The sequence below is a fragment of the Prunus avium genome, chromosome 6 (assembly GCF_965620075.1).
Source record: "Prunus avium chromosome 6, drPruAviu1.hap1.1, whole genome shotgun sequence".
Lineage (NCBI taxonomy): Eukaryota > Viridiplantae > Streptophyta > Magnoliopsida > Rosales > Rosaceae > Prunus > Prunus avium.
In genome coordinates this window covers 30140991-30168429 of record NC_142289.1, presented here as the reverse complement: position 1 = coordinate 30168429, position 27439 = coordinate 30140991, and the positions used below count along the sequence as shown (strand labels likewise).

Genomic DNA, 27439 nt, shown 5'->3' with positions numbered 1-27439 from the left:
ATGACGAAGAATGGGCCACAAGGCCTCAAAATTTGCCAACAAATTCCCTTGCCGATCGACAAGGGATGTACCGAAGCTCCTAGCTGACCTAGCTCCAAATGCGACCTAGCTCATCGACTTGCTGACCTATCTCCAAAATGCGACCTAGCTCACACTCACCCACTTGCTGACATATCTCTTTTTGCCGACCTAGCTCCAAGCTCCAAAAGATGACCTAGCTCCTTTTTGTTGACTTAGCTCCAAAATGACCTAGCTCCTTTTTGCTAACCTAGCTCCAAAAGCCCACCTTGGGCCTAGCCCTATTTCACCTACCAACTATCGCTAAAATTCCCAAACCCAAAAACTGGCGCTCAAACAAAAACCGGGACTAGACTCATCTCTAGGCCCAAGCCCGGGACTTTCTAAACCCCTTGCCGAACGGCAAGGGGCATGCAACTTTTTTTGGGGGCTCCCATAAATCTTAGCTCACCAAATGGCCCGGCCCCTTAAAAGGCCAGCCCTTGATGTTGGCCCCAATTCCTTGCCGAAGCCTCAAAAGCCAACCCCGTGAGGGACTCTATTTTCCTCTCCACGCTCCCTACCGTTCGGCAAGGAAGCTAAACCCTCAAGCTTTGTTCCCTTACCAAAGCAAATGGCTGACTTAGCCACAAAAAAAAAATAAAAAATAAAAAATAAAAATAAAAATTTGCACCTGCCGAACGGTAGGCATTATGCAGAAGGAATTTGGGAAGTGAAAGTGCCCAATTGGCTAGCTACTTGGCTGACCTAGCCCCAAAAAAAAAAAAAAAAAAAAAAAAAAAAAATTTGCACCTGCCGAACGGTAGGCAACATGCAGAAGGAATTTGGGGGAGTTGCCAATTTTTGGCTGACCAAGCAAAAAAAAAAAAAAAAAAAAATTTTGCACCTGCCGAACGGTAGGCAACATGCAGAAGGAATTTGGGGGAGTTGCCAATTTTTGGCTGACCTAGCTCAAAAAAAAAAAAAAAAAAAAAAAAAAAAAAAACTGAAACCTGCCGAACGGCAGGCAGCATGTAGAAGGAATTTGGGACTACCCAATTGGCTGACCTAGCCCAAAAAAAAAAAAAAAAAAAAAAAAAATTTTTGCACCTGCCGAACGGTAGGCAACATGCAGAAGGAATTTGGGGGAGTTGCCAATTTTTGGCTGACCTAGCTCAAAAAAAAAAAAACAAAAAAAAAAAAAAAAAAACTGAAACCTGCCGAACGGCAGGCAGCATGTAGAAGGAATTTGGGACTACCCAATTGGCTGACCTAGCCCAAAAAAAAAAAAAAAAAAACTTCTCTCCCTTCAAACCACTTAGGTTCTTGTTGCAACTTCTCTCCCTCCAAAGTCCTTCTTACCCGGGGACTTGGGGGACTGGGGATAGTGCACTATACAACTTTGAAGACAAACTACGGTGTTGCTCGGCCAGTGCACTTAAAATTACAAATCCCCAAGCAAGAAGTATCTTCTTACTCGCGAACTTGGGGGACTACTGTTGACACCATAACTGACCAAGCAACTAGAAGACTAAAAGGAACTCTAAGCAAAGCAAGAGGAGTCCCACATCGGAAAACAACAAGAAGTGAAGGCTCCCTCTCACCTATAAAAGCATACCACTCTCCACTTAAGAGAGGATGAAAAACTGAGCTGGGGGCTCCCTCTTCAGGACTCTCCTGTTAGTCCAGCCTTCGGGTCCTGGGTCTCCAGACCCGGGGACTTGACCCCTGGGCTCCAGACTCCTAGCTTTGTACTTTAGGCCCTAGGCCTTCTTCCATTTATCTTTGGGTCTAACCCCCTTGTACAAATGTAAACAATATCATAATGAGAACATCTTCTCTGTGGACGTAGCCCATTCATTAAGGGTGAACCACATATATCTTGTCTTTTGTATATTTATAAATTGGCCAAAGCCCTCACATACCTGCTGAAGGTCCAAGCCTTCACCCATCATCCATCACACCTCATCACTAAGTTGGACTCAATAATGGCCCAACCATTTTGAGCATCAACAGTTGTTGCCAATTCCTATGATTGAGAACCTATGGAGTAATTGGAAAGTGATTCTCCTAACTAAGAGGGAATTCCTTAATCAAGGGATATTATTATTATTTTTTTGTTGATACAAGTGATGAGGGAGCGAGGATTGAAACACAATAGCGGTCACTAACTACTTATTACAAGCCCCTTACAATGATAAGATTTTTTTTTGGAAGAAAAAAATTCGGGTAATTTACCGCTTTCTCTTTTTATTTGTATCCATAATGTTAATGTACTTGACTTTTTTTTCCATCCAATTTCTTCTTTGAATTATGTAAAAATGGTTAATTTATTCCACTATTAGACTCCTAGTAATTTCACTCGAGATACTGTCAAATAAAGTCACGTGATTGACTTTTGAGAATCTCTTTATCATTTCACGCTATATTATTACATCTTTATTTTTGGTGAGGAATAAAGGAAAATGGAGCAGGAGGTTTAAATATTTCTATATAATTCAGAGGTAAATGGACACTTTTTGTTTAAAATAATAGTTGAGTTGTGTTTAGTTTGGTTTGGTTCGGTTCGGTTCGAACGTATCAAGTTCTTTTATAATGTTTTATTATTTTTTTGTTGCTTTTTTTTGGTTGTATGGGACTAAGCCCAGGGAAAGTACAATCTTATGGTCTTGCACCCCACTCAAGTCCTCCAACAGAAAAGGCCCTAGGCCTTTTGTCTTTGTCCCAAGAGTTTCATTCTCAACGCTAATTCCAGCTTCTTGCCCAAACAAACCTCACTAGGGTTTCTCACTGACATTTAACCCCAAAAACCCAATCGAACCCAATTCTGAATTTCAATGGCGGATGCCCGGGATCGGGACGAGCTCAGCGATTACTCATCGGAGGACGAGGGTACTGAGGACTACAAGAAAGGAGGGTACCATGCGGTCTCTATTGGGGACTCGTTCAAGAATGGCTGCTATGTGGTGCAGAGTAAGCTGGGCTGGGGTCACTTCTCCACTGTCTGGCTTGCTTGGGACACTCGGAACTCGGTATGTTATCTGTGTTTTGATGTGAAGCTAGTTGTTTGGTTAGTGAGAAACTGAGGGAAAATAAAAGAGTACAGGAACTGAAAGGAAAGGTCGTTGAAAGTATATTTCATTTTTGTTTGTGAATAAATGCAATAAATCAATACAAAACAGTTTGTTTGATTACGAAACGAAAAGAAAAGAATAGTAAGAAAATGTCTGTGCACTATGAAAATTCTAGAGAAGAGTCAAAGAAAAAACAAATGTTGGGTATGACGCAAGTCCTCAACTTTGTATTATTTGTCTCGTTTTCGGAATAAAGCAATGATTTTTTTTTTATTCATTGCAGTAGTAGCTCTTAGTAATTTGAACTAGTTTCTTTACCCGAATTGTTTTACCTAGCATTTAAATTGAGATTCTCTGTCTTGTCATGTATGAAAACTAAATGAGAACTTACCTACAGTTTCATTGTTCAAATCTTTGACAACATGAGAAATTCATTGTTTGTAGCGTTATGTAGCTTTGAAGATTCAAAAGAGTGCTCGTTATTACACTGAAGCTGCAATGGACGAAATAAAGATTCTCAAACAAATTGCCGAGGGAGACCCTAGTGACAAGAAGTGTGTTGTGAAGCTTTTGGATCACTTCAAGCATTCAGGCCCAAATGGGCAGCATGTCTGTATGGTTTTTGAGTACCTTGGGGATAACCTTTTGACCCTTATTAAGTATAATGATTACCGAGGAGCTCCCGTGCACATGGTTAAAGAAATTTGTTTCCATATGTTAGTGGGTTTGGATTACTTGCATCGTCAACTTTCGATGATACACACTGATTTGAAGCCAGAGAATGTCTTGCTTTTGTCGATGATCGATCCATCTAAAGATCCCAGGAAATCAGGTGCTCCTCTCATCCTTCCAACCGGTAAGGATAAAACTGCATCTGTTTCTGCCGCTGCGAAAGACACTAAGAAGTTAAACGGAGATCTCACAAAGAACCAGAAAAAGAAGATCCGGAAAAAGGCTAAGAAGACAGCTCATGGTTGTGCAGGGATGGAAACTTTGGAGGACAATGAGGCAGATTCCACGATAGTTGCCTCAGAAGATTCCATTAATGAAGTGAAATCGAATGGCGATTCTCTTGAAGAACAAGTGAAGGATTCTGTAGTTGGAAACGAATCAATAAAGGGTGAAGAAACAGAAGAAACTCAGCAAGGAAATATGGAACAAGAAAAAGCCAGCCGTGCTGCAAGGCAGAAGCTGTTCTCAGCTGTTGACCTTAAATGCAAATTAGTTGATTTTGGAAATGCGTGTTGGACATATAAGCAGTTTACAAGTGATATTCAGACAAGGCAGTACAGATGCCCAGAAGTTATACTTGGAGCTAAATACTCCACTCCAGCAGATTTGTGGTCCTTTGCTTGTGTTTGCTTTGAGCTAGCCACTGGGGACGTTCTTTTTGATCCACACAGTGGTGACAATTATGATAGGGATGAGGTATGTGCATATTCTTGATTTCTCCCTTGGGAATTGTTACAGTATTTTTTTTAAGATTCTTAAAAGCTATGCCCCTTCTGCAGCACCGCACTGCCTCATTATCCAGATCTTGTATTTGTAACCGCACTGCCTCAATATTTTTCTATGTTATATGATTCTGTTATCATTGTTGGATTTGTAACCGACCCCTCCCCCAAAATAAAAAAAGAAAAGGGAAAATGTGATCTGATGCTCTTAATACTTGTGAAAGGGCCATTGTAGTTGCAAATTGTATATTTCTTTTTGTGACATCATTAGCACGATCTAACTAATAAAATTCATCGTATTTTGCAGGATCACCTGGCACTGATGATGGAACTTCTTGGAACAATTCCCCGCAAGGTAAGAACTTGATACTTACTATTCAATTTTCCACTGACATTTTAAGGAATCAAGAATGTGAGAATTTTCACTGTTTGACAATAAATCTGGTCAAATAATAGTATTCATAAACATATTCTTTGCAGACTGCATTAGGTGGTTGCTATTCGCGGGACTTCTTTAACCGACATGGGGATTTGAAGCATATCCGTCGATTGCGTTTCTGGCCTCTAAATAAGGTGCTAATGGAGAAGTACTCATTCAGCGAGCAAGATGCAAATGACATGACTGAGTTCCTTGTTCCCATACTTGATTTTGTCCCTGAAAAGAGGCCAACAGCTGCGCAATGTCTTACTCATCCATGGATCAGTGCAGGCCCTCGACTCCTTGAGCCTTCCGTGGCTGGTATGGAACCTCACGCCTCCAATGGGAGTATTTCTGAGGAAAGGGAGAAGGAAGAGAGGGAAGCAATTGAGGTCGGAATGGGTAATATGGCCATTAATGAATCTTCAAAACCTGTTATAGAATCCAAACATGCACTAAATTCATCACAGGATTCACAACAGGCATGACCGGTTGGTTCAGGTGTTTCTATTCCATGTTTCATGCAATATTTTTTTTTGTGTTCTTTAGCATAGAGTTTAGCTTTTGTTCTTGTTCTTTTTTTTGGTGTGGAGGGAGCTTTATGCGCTTTCCACATTTCATTTTGATATTTATTTTGTGATGCGGGGATGTGAGTTTGTTTAGTGCTTACTTACCGGTTGTCTGCTCTATCCTTTGAGAAAAATCTTTATCAAGCATGCTCAAATTTCTAAATACATCTCTGAAGCACACCTTTGCTCTTACAAATTCTCTCATATTTATTCATTATTAAACTTGAGCAACACATCAAAGACGTGTAACATGAATCTCAACATGACTGTAAAAGCAACAACCCAAAAAGGGGGAAACAACCTGAAAAGGAAAAACAACCCAAAAGGGAAAACTAAATCATGCTCAAAGCTCTTTTGTTCTTTTTCTTAGATCTAATTTAATTTCCCTTTTTTATAACATGTCTTTTCCCCTCATAACAACTTCTCTATACCCTTAATTTTAATTTTGTTTGTATTTTTGTCCAACTTCAAAAAGTACAAATTAAAATTATAGAGTTCATACCCAGATTTGTTTGCCACGCCCGTGACAAGTGCATGGGCTGAGCACCTGGGATTACAATCCGTTTAAAGGATTAGTTGATGGATAAGTCTATTAGAGGGAGAAGCAAATAAAATTAGTACCACCCCCTACCAAAGAGCAAAATTTTATTATAAGGATGAAACTAGTTCTACTCTTGAAATTTAGTCAGTTAAATAATACAACCTTGCATTCAGATTGGCAAAAATATACAAGCCCCACAAACATTTGTTGCATACACAATAAGACCAGCTCTGGATCCATCCAGCATTTGGCATTCGGATCACGTCGATTCACACGTGTCGACAGCTGCTGCAATCTTGTAGGAGAAACTGAGTACAAGTTCATAGGGCCCATAAATAATGTGGAAATAGTACTGCTGCATAAAGGACTGGTTAATCATATCAAAGCATTGGCAGCTGAGTGTTCTTGGCCTCTGAAATGTCCTGTAAATTTGATGAGATGCTATTAAGTTTCCAGATCTCATAAAAGAAAAGCACTTGAATATCATGGACTTAATTTTGTAACAAAGGAAATCAAAATCAAATCCCTGAACTGAAAACTTGGAAGTCGTTGACCCTACACACCGGACGCCATATTGGTAACATTGCATACCAAGTTTCATAAGGGAAAACCAAAAAGAAGATTAAGGACTAACTTCTACCTATACTTGAATCACTTTCTACTAGTTACAATATTTTCCTTGTCCTGAGATAGGAATACATGAGGACAAATCCCACAACAGCTCCAACAATTATCCCTGCTGTTGTAAGCCAAAATGCAAACTGCACCAAGTTAAGCAATAAGTAATGGTCAAGTTGCAATCACCCCAGCGAAAATGGGACAAGAGTCACATTAAGTTAACTTCAAAAACTAACGTACCACATGTTCTTCAAGGTAGGACCTCAAATTCATGCCAAATATACCTGCAATTAGAAGGAAATCATAAGGCTTATCATGGACATCAAACACATTGCACGTTTCTAGGTAGTGAGATGATGTGCAACAAGGTAAGATTATGAACACTAATAGATTCCCATACACATTGGAACAGAATTTACAAAATAAATAACCAAACTTATTTGTAGATAAGACCTGCAACCAAAGCGCCAAGCGCCACACAAAACGTCCCAACCTGAAGTAGTAATTCCACTCTGCTAACCTCAAGCCTCCGAGAACTGATAGATGAAATCAGTTAAAATTGGTATTAGACAAATGAAAATCACCTGATATGGATCATTGAACATAATTCACAGAAAGGAGATCTTTAATTTTTCTGTTTCACGACTATATGACACATTAACTAATACTAATGCAGCTCCGGGTGGGGTTGTAAGGTGAGGAATGGAGCTGCACCTATGTGTTACTCCATTTGCATGTATGTTTACCTCTCCACTTGCAAGATGGGGCTGCACGTGAAGTAGGATGCTATTTTGAAATACATTGTTGGCCTAATTTTCTAAAAGCATAAACATTTGGAGTACAATGGTTGTCTAACAAAACAAAACAATCAATAAAGGTTTCACTTCCAGGAAGAAACTCTATAAACAAACCAAAAACAACAAAAAATTTCAGACCTCAGATTGACAGCTATAGAATCTTCCATTTCTTTAGCAGAATCAAGAAGCCTTTCGGCCTGTCCATGACAAGATTCACATCTGCAAATGAAACAAGCACTAAGGTCAACTTCCACACTGAATGTCATAACACAAGTTTCAAATCAAGCTCATCTTAGCACTAATGAAATCTCCTTTTTCCTTTTTTTTCTTTGTTGGGGGAGGGTGAGAAGGAGCGTAACCTTTGAAGATAATTTTCCAAGAGCATCTCAATTTCTTCCTCCTCGTCTGTATATAACATCAAACCAAATAAAAATTTAATACTTTTTGACGGTTTATGTAATTTATACATTCCCAAAGTAATTACAGTAATTGTAACTAAAATTTACCCTCAGCGATCTGCTTCTCTAAAGGAACTGCGCATTCAACATCATCATTTCCCTTCTTGAGTGTACAGTTTCTCCCCATAATACATATACGGCGTATTTCATGGGGATCCTCCAATAGATCAAACAGCATTTGTCTGAGAGCCCCTGCCCGTGAGCCCAATTCAACCTTTCATTAACAAAGGAAAAGGAATAATATTAATACTGACGTTTGTCAATGCCAGTAAAACCGGGTTTAGCATTTAAATTAAAATCAACAACTTTACCAAGGTTTGCTTGCTAATCCGAAGCTGCTCCAGTATGTCAGCAGTTAACCGGTTCGGCAAAACCTCAAGTAACTTTTCAACCTGAAGCAAATTGAAGAAAACTAAACATATATCCACTGGAACCAGTGGTTTTTATCCCTATTATATTATTTCTTCAACAAATCTTTTTTTCTTTTCCATTTCCACTCTAGAGACAACTGTTATAACATAAACAATTACATGAAGTTTAAAAAATATATATATAACCAGTACAATAATTAGCAAAAGTAACAGAACATGTGATGTTTAGATTGGTCAACCCAAAAGTATTTTGTTGGCAAGGTGCAGAGAGAAGAAGCAAGGTTTAAGACAGATATTTGCCAAAGGGACTTGAAGAACATAGCAAAAAAAATAAAAAAAATAAAAAAAATACTCACTATGTCTCCATACTCACACGAGGTTCTACATCCATTAATCTTTGTTCTAAACGATGTATTCTTGAGAGTAATGCTGCTTCAACAACCTGAAAGTACCACAAAGATCTCTTATTCTTTCACGCATTCTGATACTACCACAAAGATCTTTTATTCTTTCACGCATTCTGATACTGCATGCACTCAGATATGCAAGACCATGAATAGAAATGCAAAGAAAGCTCCCAAGGACTTATACCCATTGCCCTAGGTATAGAAAGTATAAATATGATTTGTAACGCAAATGTCCTTTTTAATATCAGTGACTGCTCTTTTGATTAATCCAAACATCTTGGTAGAAGAGCCATACGCATGATAGATAAGGTCACTTTTACCTCTTGTGAACCCTTTCAGCAGAGGACCATAAACCATAGGTCGCTCTAATTTCTTGAGAGAAGAGATACATGGTAACATTATAAAATCTATTTTAAATTTCAGGTTTTGAAACTCAACCGTGGACCTTCGGAATTTGATATTGCTATACGCACTCACACCTAAAGCAAAAAGGAAAATGTTTTTTTTTTCTTCTTTACCTTCATTTCAATTGTTGTAACTTGTAATGGAATGGGCATATTATGCAATTCACTGTGTTATTATGAAATTGTGTTGGCATTTCCTAGAACTTAGTACAGGTTTGGAAGTGTCATTTAGCTGTAGGGTTGAAGCAAAATTGATGTCTCTTATTTCCAGCTAGGTAATTTCTCTGAAGCAAAATTGATCTCTCATTTCCTATAGGTAATTTCACACTGCATGCCACAAGCTGTCAGGTTCTATTCAAAATATTTACCATGACTTACCGGATAACTCAATGTTCCTAAAAGACACATTACTCTGGAAAGCTTCTAAAGCCTAGGGTATGTGACAATCCTGACCCCCAACTGGTCCTCACTATCATCTTCCATACTGATCTTAAGTGGTTTTCTTGCAATCTCAATACAGTTAGAAAAGATGAAGTGAGAGACAGATCTTGCAGACATGTATGCATCTAATTGCCTTGCTAGTCAGTATGAAGATATTAAGGGTGATCAGAATGCTAACCTCAAGCTCAAATGGCATAGATGGTCCTCCATTCATATTTTTGGGGTTCAATCGAGGCAGCAATGCTTCTATAAATGCTTTCCCTCCTATACTGCACATTCAACCAATTTTCCAATATTATTATGCTTTGATTTGCATAAGCAAAAACTGGAAGTCAATGGATGCAAAAATTTGCTCTGCTCCCAAAGACAAATCTCACCTGTTGTAGTCAAAAATCAGGACACGCTCTTGCATTGCAATTGCGCGTAACGAGCCTAGATTTAACAGAATAGCATGCTCACGGACCTAGGAGGTGGATCAAAACAAGCTCGTAAATATGATTTCAACATCAGCCATTTAAAAAAAAAAAGAAAAAGAAAAAGAATGACTTTAAATGCTATTATCTATGCCATTGACAGCCAAAAAAGAAAAGGAAGAAGATATATTTGTTAAACACTGTATACAGGCGACTGTGTGAGAACACACACAAAACATAACTTACAAGAACTTGCATGAAATATTACTGCATGGAAGTTGGCATCATACCAGCAAAGTAGGCACCGCATTTGTCAGAAACAATGAAGGATCAACACTTCGGATATCACGGGGACGAAGACCTGAGGATGAAAATTAACACTCATAACCCAGAAAACAGCAATAGAAATAAGTCCCAAAAGGCAAACACTTTTTAGCAATAAACCCACATTAATGTTGCTAGCAGTTTAAATACAACGGTCATGGATAAGCATATTTATTTTCAACAACACCACACGTGCAATTTTCTATAATAAATTGATTAATTAATTAAATATACTCACCACTTGACTTCAATAGCTGACGTCTGTTGATTTTTCTAGTAGATATCGTCCCATTAGTCTTCACTACTTCCACCTACAAAATAAACAAATTAAAAATAATTGGTTAATGATGTGGATTAGTTCATTAATCACAGTTCACAAGCGCTAATACGAAATCTGCCTGCAACAACAGACCTCGTAGACCGGCTCACGAATCCCAAGCGACAGAGAATCACTTGTCGTAACCCTCAACGAACCACCACTCCTTGTCGCCGTCTTCGTCGTCGTCGAGGCCTGGTGCTGGCTGTTGACCTGAACCTCGTCGTCTGATCTAGCTTCTTCGTCATCGGATGGGGTTTCAGGCTCGCTGAACCGGTCCTCCTCGGTCGCCGATCTGAAGCACTTAGGTCTCGGCGAGAGCGAGACGGAGAGCTTGAGCGAAATTGGAGAGAATGCAGAGAGCTCGGTCTTTGATCTGAGTTGGGAGCAGAAGAGCTGAGAGGAGTGGGATGAAGAGTGGAGCGGGAGGTGGTGGAGGAGCGGCCATGGATTCAAAGCCATTACAGAGTGCGAGAGCTCTGGTTGCGACCATGTATATGGGGTCGTTGGGCGGGGTTTGGGTCTCCGCAACGAACAAATGGATTATTGTGGATATTTTATTTTTAAAATATCCTCATTCGTTAATTTTTCTCGTTTTTATATATTTTATTTTATTACAGTTGGTGTTCGGTTTTCTGGTTACAATATTTAACATGATTTTTACTCTCTCCTATCAAATTGGGGTCATTTTCTTTTCTTTTTGGGAAAGATTGGGGTCATATTTCTCCTAAACATTTTACTATTTTAGCACTCTTTTATTGGAGTGAATTTTCACTCTAAATATTTCTCCTAAACATTTTGCTACATTTAGTCCTCTAAAAAATGATTTTATAAGAAATAGTGTTAGACTGCATTTTAACCGTCTCCATCATAAAAGAACTAAATTTAATATTTTAATAATTTTTAGTATATTATGTAAATTTATTAGTTAATTTAATTAAACTACTATTTATATCCTATATAAAATACATTTTAGAAGTGAAAAATATTTTGTGATAGGATTTTTGACATTCACCTGTCGATACGTGATTAGCGCTATAGATTTATGATTAGATTTTTTTCTTGCTTAAAAACAACTTAAAAATTAATTTAAATGGAAAAAGATGAATGATAGTTTGTAAAAGAATGAAAAGGATTTTGAGAAATTATGTTGAAGGATGAAAATGAGGAAGGATAATATGTAATATGATGAAGATGTTGTGAGAAATTATGTAAGAATGAGGTAGGTAAAATCATTTTTTTCATATTAAAAAAATACAAAATAAGCTAGCTGACGTCACTTAGTGTCTAGGTGACATCAACTAGGCTCCATCCAATTATTTAACCCGGGTTGGCCAAAGGGCCACATTTGGCCCTCATTTTAGGAATTGGCCCTTTATGTAGCCCTCCCTTTTTCTCGTAGCCATTTGTGTAGCCCACTCTTGGAGACGGTTTACTTTTGAGAATTAGCATCATAATATTCCAGAGGACATCAATAGCAAGGTAACTATTCTTAACCATTTAGAACTGACATCATAGTATTTCACAAAACAATCATTTTACATTGATATCATAATATTGCGCAAAACAATGAGTGCAAGATAACTACTCTTAAACATTTTGAGCTACAAGTTTTCTGCTAGTTGAGTCGACTAGGATGACAAAAATGTAACTCTGTCATTTTCTTTTTCCTTTCTATTTTTTCATTTTTTGTGTGGATAAAATCTTCTAGTTTTTCTCCTATGGGTTGCAAAAATTTAGCAACAACTTGGCAATGAAAGGAACAATTATTAAATCCAAAAGAAAGTACTTTGAAGTATTTTACCATTAAAGTAAGTTGTTTTGGTCAATAGTGTGGAATGGATTACTGGAAAAAGAAAAAAAAAAAAAAATCTATTTGATCCGAAGAGAGAAGATAAAAACAGAACTGCCCGGAAAATTTGAAAACAGAGGGAAACCTAAGCAGACAAACAGAACGACGCTCGTTTTAAGCTGGTGGTAATGGCGGTGGACGCAAAATCAGTACCTTTAGAAGACCAAGAAGAACAAGAACGACAAGTGCAGCGCCATGATGCACCTGCACATAACCCTTCTGCTCCGCCTGATGAGGTAGCCATCAACGGCTCTCGTTTTTCTCAATTCAATTATTCCGTTCAGTTTGCACTTAACCCTTAATAGTTTTGGAGTATTTGGGGTTCTGGGATTCGATTATTCTTCTTGAAATTTATAAGAAAGCTAAGAATTTAAATTCCTCTTGAATTTGGGTTTTAGTTGACTAAAAACATCGACTAGAAGGGCACCTATGATGTGGGTATTATATGTTTTTCCAATTTATTCACTGTTAAAATGTCTATGCAACTTAATTATATATTGGTTAGGATATGAAAAATGATTACCTCTACTAAATACTACTGACCCATTACATTTGAAATGCATTTTGATATTAGTAAAAATTATGCTTACACATCCTAGTCCTTAAGCATTTAATTGTTCTAGTCTTATTATTATTATTATTATTATTATTATTATTTCTGTATACTCAATGACGCTGTTCGTCACTCTATCCATGAATCCTTCTTTCAATAAGGTAAAGTGGGTTTTAGTCTTTGGCCATGGCACAAAGTTACATTTTCAGTGAGCCTAGTATATTTCATCATATTTTGACTAAGCACGCAAATTTGTGTTGATGACAAGCACATGCTGCACACACACAAATACATGTATATATGCGTGCATACATAGACATAAGTTATGGAAACTTGTGTAAGAGTAAGATTTCGTGCATACTGACATAATTTTAATGTTTAAAATGTGTTTCTGTGCATACATTCCAGTTATTTGACATCTCAACAACAGTAGATCCTAGTTATGTTATCTCTCTGATACGGAAGCTTCTACCGGCTAATGCAAGTAATAATCACAACTCGCATGGTGATGTTTTTGATGCCCATGTGCGAGGATTAGATACTGATCATACAGATAAGACTGCTCCCACTCTGTCTGGAGATAGACTTCTGCACGTATCAAATGATGGACCTGAGAGCATGGAAATTGCGGATGATTTTCATAAAAGTGCTCCTGATGAAGGAGAAAACAATGGTTCATATGATGGAGCTGAACAGTGTGACCATGGTGTCCCATTGGCTGAAGAGGCTTGGGAAGAATATGGTTGCATTTTATGGGATCTTGCTGCAAGTAAAACTCATGCAGAACTCATGGTGCGTGGGATTTTTTTTTCATTGTTGATTTCTCTTGATTGCTTCTTTTTTAATTTGATTTGTTTGGAATTTGATGCGTCATTCTCAGTTTTCATAATGTTGAGCCCAATTAATTGGAAGACAAGTTCGTTTGATGCAAAAACCAGAAACTGTAGCCTTAGTCATTATTTATTTATTTATTTTCGCAATATTGATTCTTAATGTGATGTGATGATTATGACATTTAACAATGATAAAGGCAATTGCTACTTTATCATTTCAACTTCTTGCAGTGTCAACTCTAGAACTATTTATTGTAAAGAATATCATATGCAATGGCCATACTTTAGTGGTTTTACAAAAAAATATGTGCTGGATTTGTAGTTTTGTTTTGTTCTAGGCTTCTAGCTTCACATGTAGCTATCTGGTTATTGTTTCTCTAGTCTAAACTTGTATTTTTTTCATATTTTATTTACTGGGGTAGACTTTAAAATTATCTGTGCAGGTGCAAAACCTTATACTTGAAGTGCTTTTAGCGAACCTTATGGTTTCACAATCTGTGCGTGCCACGGTTAGACAAATTCCTCCTCTTCTATGACATCCTTTTTATGTTTTGAGTTGAAATTCTCTCTCTCTCTCTCTCTCTCTCTGTGTAGAAACTAATGTCATTGCTAATGCAGTGTTTGAAGTTCTGTGCATTTGGCTATATTCTCTTTTCTTATTCCAGGAAATCACCCTTGGAATTATTGGAAACCTTGCCTGTCACGAAGTTCCCATGAAACATATAGTCTCTACAATTGGATTAATTGGAACGGTTGTGGATCAGTTATTTTCAGAGGATGCTCAGTGCTTATGTGAAGCCTGCAGGTATGTACAAGTTTCATCTATTTTCCCTTGATTTGGTATGTGATATTTTATGTTTCCTCGTTTTCTGTTCTATTATGTTGTATCATGTGTGTATTATTGTCCCTCTTTTGCATTTCTTCCTGCATTTTCCTTGGCTTGGTGAGGAAATTTATCACCTTCAAATTCATTTTTAATCCTGTTGTTACAAACCATTATCTGTGTGGTATGCAAGGACAATACATACTCTATCTTTCATATTCCAGTACCACTAGTGTATGATACAGAGTTTAATAATTTACATGTTCTAAATCATACTACAGTCACGCTATAATCTACTCTTACAATTGTTATATTGACACAGGCTGTTAACTGTGGGTCTTCAAAGTAGTGAACGTTCATCTTGGGCCAAAGAATTGCAGTCTGAACATAATCTGAGCCGCATTTTATGGATTGCGGAAAATAGCTTAAATGCACAGCTTATAGAAAAGGTAGCAGATATCTTATATATTCAGCTTTCACTCATATGAATTTGGTATGCCATCACTTTTTGTAGACACATGCATGTGTGAAAAGCTTTTTGCCTGAGTCCTTTGGTTATTCTTGTTTATGTCATGGCAGTGTTTGCCCGACGCTTGTAGTGTTTCTCACTTTTTGATGAATAATTTACAAAAAGCAGTCTTAGGAATGATATACCAATACACTTCACCAAAGAGAATATCATCAACTATAAAGTCAAAAAGTCTCTCTGTCAACTCTGTTAAAATGTGGGGAGTGGCATCCGTAGTGGCTACAGAGTTGCTTGATTAATCACAATATGGATTAAAGAAACTGGAAAGTGAGAGCATTTAATTATAAAATACATTTATTTTATGTAATTAATATACTGTTATTTAGTGGATAGAGCTTAATCAATTGATTTCTAAAATCATAAATTGTTTAAAGGACCTTACGGTCAAAACAACTTTTGACCAAAGAAACAGTGATAACTTTGGAAAGTTTTAAAATTAATATTAATTTTACTGGTTTGCTTAATGTTTAAATTTTTCTAAATTGTGTGTAATTTGAAATAATCATATGGTGTCAACAACACCTTGATAAGAAAATGCTTAGGATGTACACCTTGAATGGTGTCAATTACTCTCTTGGTATTGATACTTTAGATGGCCAAAGACTGTTCAAACATATCAATGAGTCACTTATTATTTTCTATTTTACAAGTTGGAATATGTAAGTTTGTTGCCTTGCTGACCTTGCTTTTTTATCAGAGTGTTGAACTCTTGTTAGCCACCATTGAAAGTTCAGAGGAAGTTGTGCTTATTCTCCTTCCACCTTTAATGAAGCTGGGCTTAGCAAGTCTATTAATAAATCTCTTGGATTTTGAAATGAGGCAATTATTGAGTGAAAGAGTGCCTGAAAGGTGTGTAGACACTCCATCTGCAGTTAAAGAGCTAACAAAATAAATACACAATTGCTAGATTAATTTTTTTTTCTTATGTGCATGGAAAACTGTGCACATTTTTGTGTGTGGGTAATTTCATGTTTCATGGAAGCTGTTTCTTTTAATGTTTATATTATGTATGCCTCAAATTGGTTCTCCATTTATTTCACAGATATTTTGATGTTTTCTTTTTGACTGATATTGAAGAAAAATTTGGTTGTCTTACATTAGTTTTTCTAGACAGTAGTTTTGTTGATCATGATAATTCCATATGCAACTTATTGCCTCGTGTGAAGTTTTCTATATAAAATGTATTTGTAAGTCTTTTCCCTGAAGTCTACTTGCATATTTATTTGATATATTTTCATTTTGGTAAAATACCAGGTACCCGGTTCTTGATGTAATCCTCCGTTCCATTGAAGCTCTTTCTGTTATTGATGGTCATTCCCAAGAGATTTGTTCAAACAAGGATCTTTTTCGGCTAGTTTGTGACCTGGTCAAACTCCCTGATAAAGTTGAGGTACATTATCACTTGGAAACTTTGAACTGTGGGTATACTATATGACGTCCATATTTATGAAATTGTTGGGTGGTGCTCTTTCCTTCACTGCTTCGGCTAATAATCTGGGAATTGGTATTCTGCTGAATTCTTTTAACTAATCAACAGTTCAACATACAGGATTAATATTCTTTGTTTTCTTATAAATTTTAAGAACTATCTGTTCTTTGTATTAAAGAAATCTAGAGGCTAACATACGAATCAGTATGTGTGTTGAAGTGACTGCTTACAAATGCTACCCTTTCTTGAAACCATGTTCTGGAAAGGTTATTCTATATCAGGGAGTAATCTGTGCAACTGGATCTTTGATTCAATAGATATTTTGGTAACTTGTCCAAAATTTATAAGGAAAAAAAAACCTCTGTGCAGTATGTAATTCTTAATAAATTTTTCAAAAATAATACGAGCACGAAAATGAGGGCTTTGAAAAGAAAGAAAATGATGTAGCAAAGATCTTGATAATAAATAACGGAATTATGACATATGTAAATATCTTAAACTGAATTATGCAATAGATGTGTGGATATTGATATTCTGACTTAAGTGTAGTAATGCTGTTGACCACGAGATAGTAGAATCTTTTCTCAAAGTTGGAGCCAGTTAATTCTTGTGAAGTAAAGGGAGGTGCGACAATTCAAAATGTAGTTATCAAATACTGTTGAGCCGAAAATAAAGACATTAAAAAGGACAAAGAAACATGCTAAAGTATTTCCTACTTTTTCCTTCTAGTTCACCATTTCATATGCTGGAAAAACAACTTTATATGGTGATCAACTACCACTGGACAAAAAATTTCTTGTGTAGGTTGCAAATTCTTGTGTCACGGCTGGAGTTCTAATTGCAAACATTCTTTCAGATGAACCAAATCTAGCTTCAGAGATATCACAGGGTAAATTGTTTTCTTTTCTTTTGTTTTAAAGTTACCATCTGATTCTTTTGGTTTAATAACACCAAATGAAGTGGAAGTGACACTATATATCCATCCAGATTTGCCTTTCTTACAGGGTCTGCTTGACATATTTCCCTTTTCTTCGGAGGATTTGGAAGCTAGGAGTGCACTCTGGAACATCATTGCAAGGTTACTGGTTAGAGTTCAGGAAAATGAAATGAGCCGATCAGCTCTCCAGCAGTATGTTTCGGTTCTAGTTAGCAAATCTGATGTGATTGAAGATGATCTTCTGGACTCCCAATTAGATGAATTAAACTCAAAAGCTAGAACTACATCTGTATCCTGTTCTGACTAGCAGTAACAACGCAATAAATTGGCAATATAATCTTATTTTCCTGCCCTATGTGAGGTTCGTATTGTTTCACATATCAAGTTCTGTGTCCTGCAATATTTTCTTTTTCCTTTACTTTTGCTACAGCTTAGAAGGATCATCAGTCTTTTAAATCAGTGGACTGCTTCAAAGGATGATGACAAAGAGAATGAAATGATGGGCAACCGACATGCGGATGATATAAACATTGATAGATTGTTGGATTGCTGTTGTAAGCATTCTGAGTAAGTTGTGTTCCTCTGTTCTTAATTTTTCACGCTTTTATGAATCCTCAAAGATATCTTGTTTTAAACTGTTCTCATTACTTGACATCATTATCTTTGTGTCACATCTAAAGGCCTAACCATCTAAAGGCCTGTACTCATCCATTGTTTCTGTTCTCTTCATAAGGCCTAACAAATCTGTTCTCATCTAAATAGGCTAACAAGTCCTTTTATGCCCCCTCCGTGTGAAGAAAATCTAGGAGGGGAGAGATGGAGAAGTTTTAAAGCAGTGTGTACTCCCTATTATCTTCTGAAAAATGAAGCAGAGCCTAACTAGATTAGGTCTATACACAAGCATTTTCTGGCTACCTCCTTGGGAGGAGGCCTGACTTTGGATTGGGCGGACACCTTTGGCCAGGAGAAACTTTGGCAGTTGGTACTGGTAGGCTTTGTAGTCTGTTTGAAATCCAAGCGAGGTTTGAAGATGAAGAAGACGGAAGGGCATTTGGGGCGAGAGGGCAAGAGTACTTGGTTGAATTTAATTATTTCCAAGCCAATCTTGTAATGGTCAGAGTGATTTGTGGGCTGTATAAAAATCTTCTAATTTTGACATCAAAAGTAATTGGCAAATCATACTGCTTTCTCTGTGTTGTTTTCATAGTGTTTGTTGATGTCTTATAATATGATATCTGATCATAATAATTGAAAGCTGATTTCTTTGTTTGGCCTTCTGGTGTGTGCTTGGATGGTAAGAAAATCAGAAGAGATAGATAAATTTTTCCTTTTCTTTTTTGGTCCGAATCGATAAACTGTTCTTTATCTCTGATTTTGTGCGTACTTTCTTGTGTCAAATGAATTAATTATGAAAGATCACATATCCTGTTTGGAACGACATTTTAAAGTTTCGGTTCATTGATGCTGGTTGATTTTTTGTCCACTGATCTTTATTGACAAGGTCATGACTTTGTATCTTTCAGGTATGTACAGCCTGCAGTTTCTCAGGACATGGACTTCAAAGAATAGACCAGAGTCACAGCGACAAAGGTTTGTTACAAAATATCACTAGGAGGAACACAATTTCTTTGGATCTCCAACAGGAAAAAGAACATAAAGTTGTAAGAACATCAAGTTGTAAGAACATCATTGCCGAAGACCCAAACTGCACCTCAAACACCGCCGAGGCAAGGCTGGAACAGATGGTGGGACTGTCAACCTACCGTCCACCTTATCATACAAAGTACTCATAAACTAAGCAGAGGGGCCAAATATGATCAGTTCAAAGGTACTCCAGGGTCTGTATGAGCTATGTAACTATCAACCCCGATCTTGTACATGTGACATTTTGTCAAACAAAGAGTTCAAAATGTGAAGGGTCTTCACCTTGTTTAGGCACTTAATAAAAACAAATTTTTCTTTGTTTGGGATCTGCACATGTGGTAAATCATCTTTCTATCTCTGCTAAATCGTCTACGAAAAACAAAAAAGAAAAAACAAGGTTACACAGGTCCTTCCATTAAGGGCCGATAGAACATTTTGTACGCCTCCAAAACTTCAAGGTACCACATTGCCTCTCGATCAGGGGAAGCCGAAAGATCAACCATCTTGTGAACCTGATATTCAGAAACAATGGCAATTTAAATTTCAGTTCTTCAAATTACCTGAAATTGCTCATGTATGGTATGCAATGCCCATTTGGGCAAAAATATGCTTCAAATGAAGAGGACTTCATTAAAGTCGCAATTTTAAGAATGGTATAATCTCCGACAAGCTTCTTCAAATCTTTCGTACAAAGGGGAAATTACTGCAAAAATTTTAGTTCCCCCAGGTTGGAATTTTCAATTTTATTTTACCACTAGGGAAAAGGGTTTTGAATTTGGGAATTCTTCCACTGAGGGAAGAGGGTACAACTAGACCAAGAGCTAGTTGGTAACCATGCCGGGACTTGAAACAACATTACATGTATCACATTTACAGATCAAGTTAGTGATCACATTCACATAGCTCAGTACGACCCAAATAAGTGGGTCTTATTTGGGTCCTACAATGTGATCATAAATGTGGTGTAAATGATTTTACTTGAGACTTCCACTAACATTTCTATGAGCCAAATTCAATTCCTGTCTTCAATCAAACATATTATAAGGCTACAAGTTACTTGTAGCTTAATCTTGATATCATCTTTTATATTTACCTGGATCATTGGGGGCTCATCCGTACGGACCATGTAGCGTCCAACAACCATTACATACATTCCTGCATTACCCCCGAAAAAAAAAAAAGCAAATACAAATTAGCAGGTGCTAAAATGAGCACAAAGAGGACGCGGGAATGCTAAAGTGCACCGGGGGTGGAGGTTACCGATATTCCAAGGGCGGCCGCGAAACTCGGGTCTGAGGGAGAGCTCGATGACGCCGGTGCCGTCGTCGAGATACAAGCACTCTCCGTCGGCGGAGATGTGGACCAAAATGCCCTGCCGGAGGTAATGAAGTAATAACAGGGAAAGAAGAGGGCTAATTTGGGAAGATTGGAAAAATGAAAAGATTAAAATTAAAATAAAAAAATAAAAAAAAGGGGGGGTGGGGGGAGGAAAAGAGAAAGAGGAAGGTGATCTTCGAACCTGTAACCAGGCACGTTGGAATATGATGTTGTGCAATTCCATGGCATTCTCGGAAGAAGTTTCTTGCGCGTCTTTCAGTTGGACACACAGCAGCTTCAGAGCAGCTAGGTTGTAGTCCATCTCTCTCTCTCTCTCTCTGAAACCCAAAACGCAACCACGCTTAACTTGAGAGAGTGCGTTTTGGGATTATATAAGGAAAATGAGAGCCAAATTGTTGCATTTCAAATTCCATGAGAAATGAAGCAGCGGTGTCGTTTCCAAAGTACATTATCAGCCCATTTAGCTCTTTTTTCTTTTTTTTTTGGGTAGCATTTTAGTCTCTTCATCACATAAATTATAGGAAGATAAATAGATTTTGTCAACCAAAAAAAAGATTTGTCTGCTATTTGTTGTATGCGCTTTCTTTTGCTTTTACCCAAAAAAAAAAAACAAAAGAACTGGCCGTTAAAGTGCCCTTGTGGTCTTGGGTTCGAAGGTTGGTACCACGTTCTCAACAAATAAAAGACGCTAGTCATATCACATTTATATACCACATTGTGTATCACTTTTCTAATAGAGGTGAGTTCCATTGTATTGGTGGGCTTCATCTTTATTAAAGAAGTGGTATACAATATGGTATGCAAATGTAGTATGCCTAGCATTGCTCTTTACAATTATTACAAAACTAATGTCTTTTTTAGATAGAGCGATCAACTAATCTGGGGGTTGGAGGTGCACACTAGGGGATTTGAACTGGTGTCATGGGGTTTGCAAACAAACACCTCTACAACTGAGGTAAACACCCATTGGCTACTGCAAAATTAATGTTAAAAATTTTGTATCATGGGTGAAATTGCAAATATCATTAGAATCCTTTTATTCTTTCACCGAATTGATTTGATAATAAAAATTTCACATTGATAACTTGGAAATAAACAAATGCGGCCCTATTTTCTTTTAGTCCACTACAATCTGGCTAGAGCGAAAAAAAACTTATTTATCTTATATTTTCAATTTTTTTTTTCTCTATCTCTCTTATCACGTGATGAAACATATGTATGAAACATGAGATATGCAGGTTTTACTCCACTAGGAGGCTAGGCAGTATATAGATGTCTCTCAATGCAACAAATCTTATTCCTTTTTTTTTTTTCCCACTTAATAGACACAATCTATTCTGATGCACAAAAAATAAATAATTTTGTTGTCACTTTATATTCCTTCGACAATATTTTTTTAATTAAAAAATAAAAAAGCACACCAACTCATTACATTATGTGGTGTAATTAACAGCCAACAGCCCCAACACCAATTAATTAATTGTAAATTCGAAATCAAACAGGAAAAAGTAAATAATTTAATTTAGAAGATGAGGGAGATGCCACTGCTCAGCAAATCATCGGCTAAAACTTTGTTTGCAGCTTCCGAAGGATGAACACTATCCCAAAACACATACTCTGATGCATTAGCGCACGTGCCAATTGACTCGGCATTGCACAGTATTGATGTTTCTACCAGGCCTGTTCCACAACATGCCTTCCTTGCCTCAAAGAACCCTGTAAATTAATCACACAAATTATTAATAAAGTTGTGTGGGCTCGTCTACCAACATTTACAAAATTAGTTTTGGAAAGTAAAGATTAGAAAACGAATTTGTATTTTTAAGATTCGAGAGTACATTTGACGATATTGTGCAAAAATAACTTATAACAACGAAAACAATAAAAGAAGGCAAAGAGAGCGTAAGAAAGGGTTATAATAAGGGGGTTAATTAATAGGCACTAGGTCAATTGGAGAGCTATTATTGAACCCCTAAGCACACCTCCACCCCCTCATTGAAGAAGCTCCATAAAAAAGGGCGCCTTGACGTACCATTTTCGGCAGGCTTTGTGACAAGGTTGTAGAGAGGTTGGTAGATATCAAAGATGACCAAATTGAGACCAGAAAGTTGCTTTTGCAAGTTCTGAGATGTGGCATTGAGCTTGTTATTAAATGAGACAGCATCCTTGTTAAACTTAGCCAAGCACTCATTGCTATCCTCCCCAAATATTGTGATGACTGCTGGCAAGCATCCTAGTGGTGGCAATGTGGTCACTCCAATTTTCCTTGCTCCCAATGCATATAGATTCTGTAACAAAGGCAATTTAATTTAGTTTCTTGATGTTTAGTGTTTGCATAAATAAATGTCCCCTAAATGTAACCACACTAAAGTGTCACGAGCCAGCGCATGCCACCTCAGCGCTATATTTCAAAAGGACTAGTCGCTAATAAGGCTTTCTGCAATCGCTTATGAAGCCCAGATTGACCCAGCAGTTTATCGATGTGGAACTTAACATGCCAACCTGGAGTGTTACGTACAATGAGAACCAATGTAATCTGGCCTTGGTTTAATTGGTCCCAAAATCAAAATTCTGTTATTTTTTTCTGGACGGTGGCAGTGATATTTCTCTAATTCCCAATGTTAGAAGAAGTGCCAAGTTCAAAATACCACCTCCTCGTTGATTCGAAACGAAATATGCAGGAAAAAGAATTGTGATCTACCTGAATAAATTTTGCATAAGATTGAATGAGAATGTCGGAGAACTGGTTGGCTGTGTAGACCTTGTAAAGAAGAGGATTAATGTAGTAGTTCTGAACAAAGTCACTACTGCCAGCACTAACAAGGTAGATAGCACCAGATATGATTGATGTAAGATTGGCCTTTCCTGCAATTCCCACCACCTTGTTTTGGTATTCCTTGTAGTTCTCCAGCTGCTGATTTAGTGGAATTGTATGCTGCAAAAACCCAACATTTATACAAGACAATTTATAAACATCATGCAATGTGCTTGTGTGAAAGAGAGATTTTTAACTAGCTAGTTAGCAATATTGAAATATTTTTTTACATATAATTTTGCTGTAGAGTCATAATAGCCAGAACCAGCTGAGGCAAAATTGGCACCAATCAAGAGGTTTTTTCCTGCAGCTTCTTTGCTAAGATAAGCTGGTGGGTAGGAAGTAAAGCCAAGGTTTTCAGCTGTAGCCAAAGAAAACAAAGCAAACAAGCAAACCAAACAAAACCCAATTAGAGGACCAAAAGATATTGTCTAAAAAGGAGAGTGAGAAATGCATGGATTCTCTGAGATAAGTAGGTACCAGTGAAGTCTGAAGCAAGCTTTCCATTGCAGAACCTCCCAGTTGGCTTGTGGTTGGCAAAGTCTCTTCCATAAGGAGGGAAGTCGGCTTTGATTATGGTTTTGACATTGTTGTTATTACCAGCATCCACAACAGAGTCTCCAAATAGGAACAATGCAGGAACCAAAGGCTGCCCATGAGCCAGAGAGAGTACCATAATCAAAAGAGAAAAGGAAGCTAAGAAAGAGCACAAAGAGCCCATGCTTTTCAGAATCTTTTTGCAGAGTTGAGACTCTTTTTTCTTTGGCCTTTTTGATTAGTCAGAAGTGAGACTTTGGTCAAGAAAGAATTTGAAGATGGGTTACTGAGGAAGGGGGATATTTATAAAGAATTTGGAGAAGGGGCTATAATTAAAGTTATAATTAAAGTCCAAATTAAACTAGTGGAGGGTGAAATCGAACCTAAGACGGGTGCAGGGGTAAATGCTCTTAACTACTTAGCTACAAGCTCCTTTCACAAATATTTTGTAATATTAGGCCATGTGTAACACTGCAATAATATTGCCTCAAGAAGAGATAAACCCTTTAAAGAGAAATCTTTGACAGTGCGTTGTGAGATTTCTTGGGGTACTTGCTAGTTAGGCAGAAATGCTAGACAGTAAGTAACTAGAGAATAAACATATGGACACCTACCACTAATATTTGATTGGGGAGAACTGAAAAACCAAACTTGCCCTCTTGACATTCATAATAGATCCACAATTTGATAGGGGCAAAAATGTCATTTAACTCCAAAATCAATAGAGGTTCAAAAAAAAAAAAAAACAAAGGGAGTGGTTCGTGGAGTGTCCTAGTGAATTGTTCTTTGAGCTGTCATGGCTTCTAGTATACCTTTTAGCATACCCTTTTTCAAAGTGAGAAAACTTCAATGAACATTGGCACTTGAATTTAAGACACATATATTGCTGCAAGCAGTGCTGACAAGTTTTTTCCCCTTCAATAATTTTGTATAGTGTGCCCTTACCAATTTCAATGGCAGTTCTCCAATCACTGTCGAACCCTTAGAAAAATTTACTGCATACCTGAAACACAGCTATTGAGACTTCCAGTTGCTCATTTATTGGTGGCACCTGCAATAGTTTCAGGTTTTTGTTGGGTTTTTTTTTTCTTGTTCCTCAAGATCTTCTGGTATATGATAGAGTATGACCTGTTTTTTCTTTTAACATTTAACTTCTTCTGATTTGTATGCTAGCTGTTAAGATTATATGATTAGTTTAATCATCACATGGTGCTAGCTACTTTCAAAAAAGAAAAGAGAAAAAAGGCTCAGTTAGGTTTAGCTATACCTGAAAAGAGTCCTCAGCAAGCCATTAGGAGGCCTACTAAATTTCAGCCCATTGATAGGTAATGTCTTCAAAATTTTGCAAACGACAACTGTATTATTATCCTTGAAAGCTTCAGATAAGTTGCCACTTTCCAAGAACTATAGTGGACTATTTCCACAATTGCCTTAAGTCGCTATTCTTCTAATGAAGATGTTTCAATCACAGCCTCATGCAACATCATGTACATCTCTTGCAGATCACATTTTAGAGGAGGCTCCCTGCGAATAAGGTAGCATTTGGAACACCGAGCTACCACGACGGATCCAGTTCAGTCCAGTTTTTCTCTCGAATTGGAACTAAAATCAAAACTTATACACAGTCCAATTCGGTTCGGTTAAATTTTTATAGAAAGTGTATAGAAGAATCGAATCAAATCGGAATCGGCCAAACCAGACCTAAGCGGTTCCGATTAGGTTCAACCCTATTTCTAGTTTGGAAATTCAAAATATAAAGATGTGGAGAAGAGATAAATAGGAAGAAAAGAAAAATATGTAGAATAGATAAAATAAGATAGAAAGATGTAAAAGAGATAAAATAAAAGAGAAAGAGGTGAAGAGATAGTGAGGAAGAGAAATAGAAAGAAATAGGTGGAAAAGAGAAAGACGAAAGCGCACCAAGAACAGGTATGGTTCACCGAAAAGAAAAAAAATTGGACTAGAGTAGTTATTTAGTTGAGTATAACTAAGACATTTGTGTATTAGTTGGCCTAAAATATCTAGATATTACCTAGAGTTACTAATGTTTTATTTGAGTATTAATTAGGCATATTAATAATTTTGGATATAAATGAATAAGTAAACTTAACATAACCAGTTCGGTTCAGTTTAGACTTATTTTTTCAAGATAAGAACTGAAACGGAAGCCGATCCAAAATGATCCAGTTCGGTTTTTGAGCATAGGTTGACTTATTGGTCAACAAGGTCTTTTTTCAGTTTTTTTGACTTAGTTTGGCTTAGTTCACAAGTTCATCGATTAAAATGTCCACCCCTAATTTTGCTCCAACCGAATATGGTAGAGCTAAGGTACCAAATAATCTCAATATTTGGTGGATTCTTCCGGAATCTACCAAGCATAAACATGCATGCAAAACAAACCAATTAATTAAGTACTTGAATTAAACACACCACATACTTGCAAGCGACCAGAGGTACCCAAATATTCAATACAGCCACATATTAATGTATGAAAAATGAAGTCATAAAACTTATATATCAGGAGGTTACCATAAAGTAATTGTGACACAGTATCGAAAAGTCTTAAACCAAGGTGGTTGGTGTGAGTGGTTCGGCACTCTCATTCCTTAAGAGAGGTCAGGGGTTCGATCCCTGCTCTCGTACAGAGTCACCACTTTGGCCAACACTTTACCCCTTACGGGCGGACTCGGTGTGAGTGGGGATTAGTCTGGGTTGTGGTTAAGGCTTAAAGGTGCCATCCATAGTTGGGGCTCATCCAGGACCACCTCATGGTTTAGACCAAAAAAAAAAAAAAAAGGTCTTGAGAGTACTATCCCACGTCAAAAGTGAAAGTTTATACCCTCCCCAGCTCTATCTTCTCCAGCAACTCCATTAACCCTAAACCCTAAAAAATAATTTTTTAAAATAATTTAACTGAAAATTTGATGAAATGTTGATGATTTAGATGGTAGGGGGAAATTGGAGGAAAAAAAAGTTAATATCCTTAATTTTCTTAAAAAAAGGATAAGGGGTGAATTGAAAGTTAAGTACAAGTTCATGGGACAAATCACTAGTTAAACCTATTAAGAATTCCTAGCGAACATGGAATTCTCCGCCAATGAGCCTAATTCATATAATAATTAAATAGACTACGCCCATTGGGCTTGGTTTGACTGAGCCCATTGTCTATAACTAAATAGACCTTTTTGGGCCCTCATTAGCCAAGTGTCATCATTTAGAGCCCGAAATTAATACTATTAGGGCAAGAATTCTATAGCGATGCCCTTATAAGCCTCTTATATGAGATTTTATCTATTAACTGTTAGATTAAATTGATTAGTTGTTGGATCAAATTGATTAGTTTGGTCCACCGGTTAAGAGAGAAGACCTCACTATAGAATGACTCACCATTAGGGATGCCTTTTTGGTCCTGGGCTGTATATTTGAGAGCCCCATAGTGGTTGAGCCCTAAATAGACACTCCATTGGGAATGGCCGAAGGCAAAATTTTATTTTACTTCTATCTTGGATAAGAAAGACTTCGATATAAGAGCATGTCTAATAAGGGC

At 37.2% G+C, this 27439-nt stretch overlaps 5 protein-coding genes across 8 annotated transcripts; 2 read left to right on the top strand and 3 right to left on the bottom strand.

Moving 5' to 3' along the window:
- The first annotated feature begins 2664 nt into the window (after positions 1-2664).
- LOC110755301 (Protein kinase superfamily protein) lies at positions 2665-5677 on the top strand. 2 transcript variants are annotated; one of them, XM_088254938.1, is made up of 4 exons: positions 2665-3029; positions 3516-4499; positions 4833-4880; positions 5006-5677. In XM_088254938.1, the coding sequence occupies exons 1-4, from the start codon at positions 2835-2837 to the stop codon at positions 5429-5431; spliced, it is 1653 nt and encodes a 550-aa protein (XP_088111064.1). In that variant the 5' UTR covers positions 2665-2834; the 3' UTR covers positions 5432-5677. The 2 variants fall into 2 exon arrangements, with proteins under 2 accessions (XP_088111064.1, XP_088111065.1); XM_088254939.1 differs by having other exon boundaries at positions 2890-3029; positions 3526-4499.
- A 449-nt stretch (positions 5678-6126) lies between these two features.
- Positions 6127-11170, bottom strand: MGT10 (magnesium (Mg) transporter 10). The gene is made up of 14 exons (XM_021956506.2): positions 10699-11170; positions 10525-10597; positions 10253-10323; positions 9927-10012; positions 9728-9818; positions 8671-8739; positions 8238-8318; positions 7975-8140; positions 7828-7873; positions 7607-7687; positions 7125-7207; positions 6912-6955; positions 6694-6814; positions 6127-6475 (listed from the first exon to the last, which is right to left on the bottom strand). Exons 1-13 carry the CDS (start codon positions 11062-11064, stop codon positions 6719-6721), a joined length of 1353 nt encoding a protein of 450 aa, XP_021812198.2. The 5' UTR covers positions 11065-11170; the 3' UTR covers positions 6127-6475; positions 6694-6718.
- Positions 11171-12436: 1266 nt separating this feature from the next.
- LOC110755305 (ARM repeat superfamily protein) lies at positions 12437-19530 on the top strand. Of its 2 annotated transcripts, XR_015836696.1 has the most exons (12): positions 12437-12690; positions 13416-13799; positions 14284-14349; positions 14506-14645; positions 14986-15112; positions 15890-16041; positions 16447-16582; positions 17426-17510; positions 17609-17847; positions 17989-18125; positions 18321-18722; positions 19082-19530. XR_015836696.1 is itself a non-coding variant. In XM_021956489.2 (11 exons), exons 1-11 carry the CDS (start codon positions 12583-12585, stop codon positions 19125-19127), a joined length of 1620 nt encoding a protein of 539 aa, XP_021812181.1. In that variant the 5' UTR covers positions 12438-12582; the 3' UTR covers positions 19128-19530. The 2 variants fall into 2 exon arrangements, 1 of the variants encoding a protein (XP_021812181.1); XM_021956489.2 differs by lacking the exon at positions 18321-18722 and having other exon boundaries at positions 12438-12690.
- Positions 19502-21036, bottom strand: LOC110755306 (recQ-mediated instability-like protein). 2 transcript variants are annotated; one of them, XM_021956491.2, is made up of 4 exons: positions 20722-21036; positions 20463-20614; positions 20296-20357; positions 19502-19714 (listed from the first exon to the last, which is right to left on the bottom strand). In XM_021956491.2, exons 1-4 carry the CDS (start codon positions 20766-20768, stop codon positions 19601-19603), a joined length of 375 nt encoding a protein of 124 aa, XP_021812183.2. In that variant the 5' UTR covers positions 20769-21036; the 3' UTR covers positions 19502-19600. The 2 variants fall into 2 exon arrangements, with proteins under 2 accessions (XP_021812183.2, XP_021812182.2); XM_021956490.2 differs by having other exon boundaries at positions 20463-20574; positions 20722-21035.
- Positions 21037-21875: 839 nt separating this feature from the next.
- On the bottom strand, positions 21876-24177 carry LOC110755316 (GDSL-like lipase/acylhydrolase superfamily protein). Its single transcript, XM_021956500.2, has 5 exons — positions 23836-24177; positions 23586-23716; positions 23242-23475; positions 22573-22828; positions 21876-22256 (listed from the first exon to the last, which is right to left on the bottom strand). Exons 1-5 carry the CDS (start codon positions 24074-24076, stop codon positions 22063-22065), a joined length of 1056 nt encoding a protein of 351 aa, XP_021812192.1. The 5' UTR covers positions 24077-24177; the 3' UTR covers positions 21876-22062.
- Between the last annotated feature and the right edge of the window lie 3262 nt (positions 24178-27439).

What these genes read in the sequence shown, in the direction of transcription:
- LOC110755301 (XM_088254938.1), top strand. Translation starts at nt 2,835, where the DNA reads ATGGCGGATGCCCGGGATCGGGACGAGCTCAGCGATTACTCATCGGAG. An exon ending in CTTGGGACACTCGGAACTCG is followed by an intron (nt 3,030 to 3,515) that starts GTATGTTATCTG and finishes CATTGTTTGTAG; the next exon opens with CGTTATGTAGCTTTGAAGAT. An exon ending in ACAATTATGATAGGGATGAG is followed by an intron (nt 4,500 to 4,832) that starts GTATGTGCATAT and finishes CGTATTTTGCAG; the next exon opens with GATCACCTGGCACTGATGAT.
- MGT10 (XM_021956506.2), bottom strand. Translation starts at nt 11,064, where the DNA reads ATGGCTTTGAATCCATGGCCGCTCCTCCACCACCTCCCGCTCCACTCT. An exon ending in TTCGTGAGCCGGTCTACGAG is followed by an intron (nt 10,598 to 10,698) that starts GTCTGTTGTTGC and finishes TTTATTTTGTAG; the next exon opens with GTGGAAGTAGTGAAGACTAA. An exon ending in AGAGAAGCAGATCGCTGAGG is followed by an intron (nt 7,874 to 7,974) that starts GTAAATTTTAGT and finishes TGTTATATACAG; the next exon opens with ACGAGGAGGAAGAAATTGAG.
- LOC110755305 (XM_021956489.2), top strand. Translation starts at nt 12,583, where the DNA reads ATGGCGGTGGACGCAAAATCAGTACCTTTAGAAGACCAAGAAGAACAA. An exon ending in CTTCTGCTCCGCCTGATGAG is followed by an intron (nt 12,691 to 13,415) that starts GTAGCCATCAAC and finishes CATACATTCCAG; the next exon opens with TTATTTGACATCTCAACAAC. An exon ending in TGCTGTTGTAAGCATTCTGA is followed by an intron (nt 18,126 to 19,081) that starts GTAAGTTGTGTT and finishes TGTATCTTTCAG; the next exon opens with GTATGTACAGCCTGCAGTTT.
- LOC110755306 (XM_021956490.2), bottom strand. Translation starts at nt 20,841, where the DNA reads ATGGACTACAACCTAGCTGCTCTGAAGCTGCTGTGTGTCCAACTGAAA. An exon ending in TCCAACGTGCCTGGTTACAG is followed by an intron (nt 20,575 to 20,721) that starts GTTCGAAGATCA and finishes TACCTCCGGCAG; the next exon opens with GGCATTTTGGTCCACATCTC. An exon ending in CGGCCGCCCTTGGAATATCG is followed by an intron (nt 20,358 to 20,462) that starts GTAACCTCCACC and finishes GGGGTAATGCAG; the next exon opens with GAATGTATGTAATGGTTGTT.
- LOC110755316 (XM_021956500.2), bottom strand. Translation starts at nt 24,076, where the DNA reads ATGGGCTCTTTGTGCTCTTTCTTAGCTTCCTTTTCTCTTTTGATTATG. An exon ending in CTTATGCAAAATTTATTCAG is followed by an intron (nt 22,829 to 23,241) that starts GTAGATCACAAT and finishes CCTTTGTTACAG; the next exon opens with AATCTATATGCATTGGGAGC. An exon ending in CACAAAGCCTGCCGAAAATG is followed by an intron (nt 22,257 to 22,572) that starts GTACGTCAAGGC and finishes ATTAATTTACAG; the next exon opens with GGTTCTTTGAGGCAAGGAAG.